This window comes from Manihot esculenta, chromosome 6, assembly GCF_001659605.2.
Source record: "Manihot esculenta cultivar AM560-2 chromosome 6, M.esculenta_v8, whole genome shotgun sequence".
Taxonomy (NCBI): domain Eukaryota; kingdom Viridiplantae; phylum Streptophyta; class Magnoliopsida; order Malpighiales; family Euphorbiaceae; genus Manihot; species Manihot esculenta.
The window spans coordinates 27,685,537-27,694,974 of record NC_035166.2 but is presented as its reverse complement, the minus strand read 5'-3'; the positions used below and the strand labels follow the sequence as shown (position 1 = coordinate 27,694,974).

The following is a 9,438-nucleotide window of genomic DNA, read 5'->3' as shown; positions in this document are numbered from 1 at the left end:
TTTTAATTAATTATATAAATATATTTAATATAAAATTAATAATATAATACTAAATTTAATAATTAATTATTTAAATATTTATATTACATGAAAAATTAATTAAAATATATATAATAAATATATAAATCTATATATAAATAGTCCATATGGAAAGAGAGTGACTTTCTTTTCAAATTATATAGATTTAAATTTTTTTTTAAATTATATAGTTTTAATTAAATTGTATAATTTTATTATTAATATCAATAGACATTTTTATATAAAATTTACTAATATATTATCGTTATCATTTTATTATTCATATATCATTATTTATTTTTATTTAAATATATAATTTATATTAAATTATTTTATTGTATAAAAAATACTATACATATAATATAAATATAAAATATTATATAGAATAAATATATTAATATAAGTATAATCAATTTAAATTATATAATTATATATATATTATACTCAAATTTTATTAATGGAATTATATTGATTTATATTTAAATTATATAAAATTTTTAATTTATAAAATTAAGCGAATAATATTAAGTGAAAAATAATTATATAAATATATATATAAACATATGAAAATAATAATAATAACAATAGTTTATTAAGAGATTTAATAGTTTAAAAAGAGTGTTTACGTAAAAAGATATATAATGAAAAATAAAAATATAAATTAATAATATAATTATATAATTAAGGAATAGAAATATAAAAATTAACAATATATATGGGAAATAGATTAAATGGCAGAAGTCTAATTGAATTGAGTCGAGTTTTTTAATGAGTCTGTTCGACCAGTATCTTAACGAGTTTGTTCACGAGTCTTTTAATAAATCTATTCACGAGTATCTTAACGAGTCCATTTGTAAGTGCTGACTCTTGGGCTGAACATGGCAAGTTTTTTTATAGCATGCACCTGAGGTTGTTTAGTCCACCTGTCTGTCTTCTCAATTTCTCACACTCTTCACCTGTTTGTATTTTAGTTGGTATTAATATAACAGTCCGATCCAAATTGAGGTAAGTAATTTTTTGATACATTTTACACTTAACTCAAAATGTTTAACTCAAATTATTTAATAATTTTTTTAAATTATTATATACAATTCAAAATTTCAAATTGTTGTAATCTGCTGATGTGGCTATATTAGAACGCTTTTTCACAATCTAGCATGTGAACATCAAATTCTCCAATTAAATTTGCGCAGCGAAAGCGTGGTGGGCCCATAATTTATAAGTTTCGAAATCGAAATATGAATTTGATACCTATTGAAATAGTCTGATCCAAACTAACCTAAATAATTTTTTAATTCACTCTCTATTGTCCACTCTTATTGTCTAAAATGGATACCTCAAATTATTTAATATTTTGGTGCTATCTATTATATATAATTTAAAATTGTTGTACTGTAAAGTGTTCTAAGGGAACGTCACAATTAATCTATCTCGGTGGAAGGAAGGATCTCTCAAGGCAGGGGAGTATCTCGGGGATCCTTAGCCGCTTGCATTTAGTGTAGACGGTTGATCCTTGAGGCTTAATATTGCCAACAAGTTTGATCGCCGTCTCCTTTCTTGATCCTTTTATGAGTTTCAAGGCATTTATGGTAGTGGATTCTATGGTTCCTGAAGCGCTTTTTATCCTTTCTTTATCCATGATGACCTAGTAGCCTCCCTTCAGATTATGGTTTCAAGCGGTGACTGCCGCGACAACATTGCTCTAGAGAGTCTCTGCCATCTACAACCTAGGATTTCATTGCTTTAATCTGCTCCGTGGGGACCGTGGCCATCTAATTCGTTATCTCTATTTAAACTATTTTTAGTCACTTTTATTTTTGTCATATCTAAATATAAACTTCTCCCCTTGCTTTAATCTGCTCCGTGGCCTTTGATTCCATTTTTAGATTTTACTGAAATTAGTAACTTGTTTATTTCCATTATAAAGTTGTTCTTTTTAATGTATTGGGCGACATCCTTCTCCTTCCAGTTGAAGGAGACTGAGACTACTGCATTTCCTTTCTCCTTTTGATTCTCAATAAATGCATTCAATGACACATCATTGATAGTCGCGTGCTCTGGCGATTTTAATAAATATCTTTCGAGTCGACGCTGATTTCTCAGCTCGCGCGTTGGAGTGTCGTTGTTTTCAACTCTGTTAATTTCGTATTGGGATCTTAATTGATCTGCTTCGGCTATAATCTCTCTTCTATATTCCAGCTAGGTGAAGGAATATTTGATTCATTATAAATTTGTTCGTCTTCGACTTTCCAAACGAGAGCAACATAGCTGCGAAGATGAATATTATAGCAGTAACCATACTGGCGATTTTGCTAAATTGCGGCTCGTTCTGCATTTGCGCGCCGCCGCAGCGGCTTTTGGTGAAAATGACCATGGTTACCAATGCGCCGGCTCTCGGAGCCTGTAAGCCTCTTTCTTTTTAATTAATTTTACTGTTATATAATAATAAAGCGACGTTTTTTATTTATTATGCTTGTTACTTAACGTACAATGATTGTTTTCTTTTTTTCTTTTTGTGGGGGTGGTCGCATTTTCATTGTTGTTTGGGCTGTGAATATTCGTAGTTTGTTTGGATGGAAGTTTGCCTGCGTATCATCTGCACAGAGGATTCGGCGCTGGAGCAAGCAACTGGATTTTGCAGTTTGAGGTAACTTTCCCGTTGTAGTTTATAAAAATTGATCAGAGAAATTGTAGCAAAAGGAACGTGGATTAGAAGGTCTCCCGTTACAAGGTTTAGGGCCTTCTGGGTTCTGGGGATACAACATCTTTTACGTGGAAAATCAATACGACATCGTTGTTTCTTATGTGTTTTGTCATGTTGCTTTTGCAACTTGCAGTTCACTTTTTAGGGGACCATTTATGGAGGGCCTCTGCGGATTTTGACGGTCCGGATTAGGCCAGGCCCGCCCGGCAACTTTTACATAATTCATTTTTGGCGGGTCATAAAAGCGAAAATTATACTCTATAATTCATTGACCGTATCGTAGACATAAAATGATCGTTCAACAGTGTGGTTACTCGGATCAGAAATTAGAAATTACCAACCTTCATTTTTCACCTTTTACCATTCTTCTAACTAGGGAGGTGGATGGTGCAATGATTTGAAATCATGTTTGGAGAGAGCCAATACACGCCGTGGATCTACAAAGTACATGAACAAGCTGGCGACCTTCTCAGGAATACTAAGCAACGACACCAAGCTAAATCCAGGTACGCCTCCTTCTTAACCCGGTTCAACGGTCCTGGAGCGAAACGCTTTTTTTATTATTGAAAAAAAAACTGAAATGATCTTCAAGTTAACCATGTCCTGTAGCTAAACACATGTTAATCATCATGTTTCGGAAATCATTAGTACTGTCGAGCTGGTAAGCCGAAATATAGTTATAATTCCCTGTTAGACGAAGGGTACTTCCGAAAACCGAGTGACATGTCCATTTCTCTCACATTCTCTGTTTGGGACCTTCCACGTGGTGAACAGTTGACGGCCTAGAACGATACAGCAATGGCTTAGGTTTAGCGTCTTATTTTTCAGCTTTTGTCGTTTACTTTTGTCGACCCATTTTCTCTAACGGATTCCCCAAATTACAAGCGTGCCCTGTCAGGCACTCCCACAAAAAAGAACGAGAAAGAAAAGTGTACTTCCCTGAATCCTTACCCAATATTTCGTCTGCTAATCCCCCAAGTGGTCAACTCCCCTGTAATAACAGGGAAATGTCGGTGCATAATCTTATGTGTATTATATATTATTTGTCCTTTTAATCAAGGAGAACGCATGCGAATTGCCAAGTCATTTCACTCAACGTAGTCCGGTTGTCATGTGCTTCATCAATATAATTCTAATACCACACTTTGGTGTAGACTGAAAACAACTATCCTACTCTAAAGGTTGGCTAAAGAAAGACACCAAAGTTAGCATTCAATGTGCATTGAAATTTAAGCTGTCTAGTTGGAGATGAATGAATCCAAAGTTTAATAACCTTAGCTTCCAACGTGCAAAAAATGAAATTGCATTCAACTAAACACGAATAGTTAATTATGCTATGCCCATATGCATGATGAGTTGGCTAATCATAGATATATGGTTAAAGAAATATCAAGACTTCATTCCAGATTTTCCGTCTGACATGATCTATTTTCTGCAGTTTTTGCTCTGGTTTATAACCACTAAATTACTTCTGTTCCTTAATCAGATTTTTACAATTGGAACCGTGTAAAGCTTAGATATTGTGATGGAGCATCATTTGGGGGAGATGCCATGTTTAAAGACGGGGTATCTATTTCACCCAAGTCTTATTCTTTTCCTTTACCAGTGATTATGCCATGTTTGGTTGCAACTTATGCGGCTTACCATAAAGGGCTATTATTGTTTTTAACCAACATTACTTTTTGTGTGCACGATACAGTCGTCAGTCCTTTATTTCAGGGGGCAAAAGATTTGGGAAGCAATTATTCAAGACCTTCTCCCTAAAGGGTTGGGGCAGGCGCGTCAGGTAAAACAGCCGGAGAGCAATATCTGACATGGGCTATGCTTATAATTTTGATTGAGCCGCTGTTTATAGTATATGAATGCAGCAGCTATGACCGGGAATACCTTGGGCTGAAATTTAACAGAATTGACTAATAGTTAATTGCTTGAAATCATCTCAGAAGTGAAAATATGATTTTTTGTTTGTTGTTGCATTAGTAAATCTTTTGCAGTTTTAATATTCATTTAGTCTTTTCTATAGGCTTTACTTTCAGGTTGCTCTGCTGGGGGTTTATCATCATTTCTCCATTGCGACGACTTAGCTAAGGTGTTACCGAATGCCGGTGTGAAGTGCTTGAGTGATGCAGGATTTTTTCTGGACGAGTAAGATTGCTGTTTTTAGGAAGGTGTCAGGAATCTTTTATCCTTTCCTTTAAAATGTTCTCTTCTTTTTCCCTCAACAGAAAAGACGTCAGCTTGAAGTACGCTATGAGGTCCTTCTACGCAAAACTTGTTGCTCTGCAGGTACAACTCTTGATCTACCACTACCATGTATGACTATAAATGTGGAGCTAATTGTTTTCATGTCACCTGGACTCGGCCCATCAGTCTGCAGGTTGCCTTTTATGTTTCATTCTTTAGGTGTTAGCTGGTGCTGGGGTTAGAAGAACGGCTTCATGCTTAAGTGCAGTTTTGTGGTTAAAGGATTAGCAAATGATAAAAGTATTCTGACACAGCATCTAAATGCTAGAACTATTCATATTTAATAATCATGTTAGACATTTATATGAACTATTATGCACAAAAAAAGCTAAATGTTATGCTTAATTGTTTAATGCGTGCGATATATCTTGCTAGCTGTATTTATTGTGGAAATTCTTCGTTGCAGGGAGTTGAAAAGAATCTCAATAAAAAATGCACCAATTCCTTTAGCAAAAATCCAGAACTGGTAAAATTTTCGGAAGACTCCTATTATCCCCCTAACCTTGCTTGCTGTTTGGTAGATCTAATGTTTGTGTTATTTTTGTATCCTGTAGTGCATTTTTCCACAGCATGCGTTGAAGTTCATAACACCACCATTCTTCATCTTGAATGCAGCTTATGATGTGTTCCAAGTATATTCTAACCTTCTCCAGTCTGACTAGTGATTTACATAACACGCAACTTTTTCAAACCATATGTTAATATGGAGGGTTTGAAATTTTTAATTTTTAACAGATCAACCATATATTGGTGCCTCCTTCTGCTGACATGCGTGGACTATGGAAACGTTGTAAGAATAACACAGCACAATGTAACGAAAAACAGATAGACACATTGCAAGGTTGGTCTCTTCATATGGTCTAATGGTTCCAAAACGCAGAAACTATATAAATGCAATCACTTATGTGATTGTGATGTTGGTAACTTGTTATCATCTTATCCAGGTTTCAGGCAAAATATGCTGGCAGCCTTGGGATCTTTCTCCAAGAACTTCAATCAGTGGGGAATGTATATAAATTCATGCTTTGCTCATTGTCAAAGTGAATCCCAGGACACATGGTTAGCAGTCGACTCTCCTCGGATACATGACGTGGTACAGTTTTTTACTGCAGTACTTAAGATGCCATTTTTGGTGATATCCTTTTCTTTATTTACTGCTGATTAAACTCAAAATAGACTCCGTCTCAGTAGTATGTATACATTTTTTTCAGACCATTGCAAAAGCTGTTGGGGATTGGTATTTTAACAGAAATGGTACCAACGAGATTGATTGTCCGTTTCCTTGTGACAATACCTGCCATAACCTCATAACAACAGCTCCGGTATGTAATCTTCCTCTTAAATTTATTAATGCATCTAATCTTTAGCGAGTGTTTTTTTTTTCATTGCTAAAATGCCAATGTTGCAGGTTCCATAGATGGACTCAAAATTTACTTGAAAAAGATGTATATGTGGTCTCTTTTTCAAGTTCCCCTCTTTCATGGTGTTCTAAAGATAATAGTACGCAGAAAAGGGAAATAATAAAGCAAGAGATACTAAAAGGAAGTGCAGATAACTATTTATGTATATTTAAAGGAAATTTTTTGGCAGAAGAAATTGTAAATGAATCAAAAATTTCAGATTCATAGAGTTTTAAAAGTTTAACAAATTTGGAGTTGAAGTAGAGATGAAAAGTCGAATTTTTGTATTATCGTGAACAATAAAAGAGTTTATGTACCTACTTATAATTGATTGAAATCGATTCTTGTTTACAAATGAGGAAGAAATTGCAAGAGCCGCTTTTATAATCTATAAACTCTTAAACTGATCGTATATATAATGTTTTAATACATGTGCTCTTATTAGGTTGGCATTTGATGCTATATATTTTACTCTAAAATCTTAATAAACAATAACGGATACGGGTAAACAAATAGTGCCAGTTCTTATTTCACGTTGAGGAATCAAATTTTAAATTATTTCTTCGAGATAATAATAATATTTATCGATTCAAAGGTTTGATTATGATCTTAAAACGAATTTAAAATTTTAAGTAGCGTTAATTTTTTAATTTTACACACCGTTGAAATCACAATACTTATTCCATCTTATAAAATTAAATCATATACTAATCACAATACTTATTCCATTTTATGAAATTAAATCATGTTCTAAGTGACGTTTGGTTCATGGAATGTGAAAATCCTATAATACAATATTTGAAATATTATGTGTATGTTGATTCTCATGAGAGAAATATTTTATTTCTTAAATAAATGTTAAACCCATTTTTTCTGAATAAAGAGTGCATGCATTGAGCATACAGAGTAATTTTTCTATGCAATTATTTTTTAGAGGAAAATATTGCATTAATAGAGAAATTAAATCAAAGCAATATAAGTATCAGCCAAATGTAAAACCGAGGGAGGTAGTTCCTCCAACCAAACACATTTAGAAGAAATGATTAGCTGTCCGTGGAATGGATAAAAGTTGCACTGAAAGCAATGTTCTATTTTCTTTCTTCGTTTATTTATGAATTTATTTTATTTTATTTAAGTATTTGACTATGTAGAAATTTTAATTAATATTATTTAGTTAAAATGAAATAAGAGGAAAAATAGATTAAAAAATTAAAAGTTTTATCAAAATTTTTCAAAAATTAAAAAACGAGTTTTTAATAATTAAGGGAGGCTATTTATAATAGAAATAGAATTGTAGTAAATAAAATTACGAAAATACTCAAAATATTTAAAAAAATAATTATAATACAAAATTGACCCCTAAATGATGGAATTTCCATATTGAACTCTGTGACTAGGCTCGCGGCGCTCATCACATTTTTGAAAGTCGTATATCTCGAAATTCTCTTTTCGAAAAGTTATTGTGGGTCTCTATAAGATGTCGACAGCAAAAATTAAACCCGATCTAAATCTGTCGTAAAGTCCAAGGCTAGCTGCTCTATGTCATTCCCTTTCACTTGTAAAAACTCGACCTCGAGGTGCCATCAGCAGGGTAGTACTGAAATAGAAATATCAAACGTCTTGAAAATTTTCATCTCATGTGGGAGGTCAAGAATAAAAGCATTGTCATTGATCTTCTGAATGATCCGAAATGGACCAATCTTCTTGGCGTGAAGCTTTTTCTATCCTCCACTACGCTCCTTGTGTAAATACACCATAACTTGGTCACCGACATTGAAGGACTTGAAACGCTTATGTTTATCAGCTGTAACTTTATATTTGTCATTGGCTTCCGTAAGGCATTGTTGTACCTATTTCAAAACATCCACGTGTTGCTTTGCCAAGTTTCTTACTGCAATACTATTGTGATAAGATCAATTGTTCGCGCTGGGACTTTTCTGTACACAACAGAAAATGGTGACATCTTTGTGGATCTGTGGATAGCACGGTTGTAAGCAAATTCTGTTTGGGCAAGAGCAAGATCCCAAGCAGTTTTCTTGTTACTGCAGATGCAGCGCAGAAGATTGCCAAGCGTGCGGTTCACCACTTTAGTTTGCCCATTAGTTTGGGGATGGGCAGCTGATAGCGGTTGTCGAAATCGTAAAAAATAAACCTATTATCAATCAACAAAATAACTTGTAGATAGTGGCAATAGGGTCGAACTACAGGGATTTGACACTACAAATCTTCCTAATAATGACTTGGACAAATAATTAACAAAATAAAAAGAGGGGGGTTTGTTTGAGATGATAGTGGACTAGAATTAAAACTGAGTAAAAGAAAGCAATAATTAAAAAGATGAGTAAATCAATGGGAGAAGGGCTCTAGTTGAAGTATGGATCTATTTCAGTTGTTTAGAATTGATAATTGATTCTTTGGTACTCCTATTTATTACAATAAATTAATTTAGATTGTGGAAGACGCTCCTCACAACCAAATTCCTCCTTATTTTTAGTTTGACTAGGAAACGTTCGCTAATCAAACACTAGTTAACAAGTTGCCAAGGAACGTCCTTAGAGTATTTTACTATTCAACTGTTAACTGCATTAAGACTTAGAGAAACCTAATTCTAACCTTGCCAACCGCGTGGTCAAGTTTAGATTATGCAACCAAGTGTGCTTATGTTTAAATAATCTAAGCAATTACTGTAATACCCAGCTAGACGCCGGCATCGAAATTCTTATTTTCCGGCGGGAGCTCCGTTGGAATATGGAATCTGAGGATGTCGGAGGTTTCTAGAAGGGTAAAACAAAGGTTCTCTCAAATGTTTTTAAGTGTTTTAAGGTTTTGAATGAGAAAGGAATTGGGTTTTGAAGAGAAAAGACCAAGGAAGCAAACGCCAGGTTCGGCCGCCGAAGGTGAAGTTCGGCCGCCGAACATTGCATGGTTTTGCATGCAGTTTTGACCGCCGAAGGAGAGGCGGTTGGCCACCTATAAAAGCCCTTTGACAGGAAATGGAGGGTGTTGGAGCTCTCTGTTTTTGGGTCAAAGGTAGGTTTTGTTTCCCTTGAGTTGTTTTCATGCTTTTTCTTC

The 9,438-nt window shown here is 34.0% G+C and overlaps 1 protein-coding gene across 1 annotated transcript; it reads left to right on the top strand.

Annotated features, from left to right (window-relative positions):
- The first annotated feature begins 1,438 nt into the window (after nucleotides 1–1,438).
- Nucleotides 1,439–6,690, top strand: LOC122723795 (pectin acetylesterase 9-like). Its single transcript, XM_043957339.1, has 13 exons — nucleotides 1,439–2,421; nucleotides 2,583–2,665; nucleotides 3,099–3,228; nucleotides 4,209–4,288; nucleotides 4,422–4,508; nucleotides 4,746–4,867; nucleotides 4,948–5,008; nucleotides 5,373–5,432; nucleotides 5,521–5,598; nucleotides 5,702–5,807; nucleotides 5,911–6,059; nucleotides 6,178–6,288; nucleotides 6,375–6,690. The coding sequence occupies exons 1-13, from the start codon at nucleotides 2,295–2,297 to the stop codon at nucleotides 6,381–6,383; spliced, it is 1,203 nt and encodes a 400-aa protein (XP_043813274.1). The 5' UTR covers nucleotides 1,439–2,294; the 3' UTR covers nucleotides 6,384–6,690.
- Nucleotides 6,691–9,438: the final 2,748 nt, after the last annotated feature.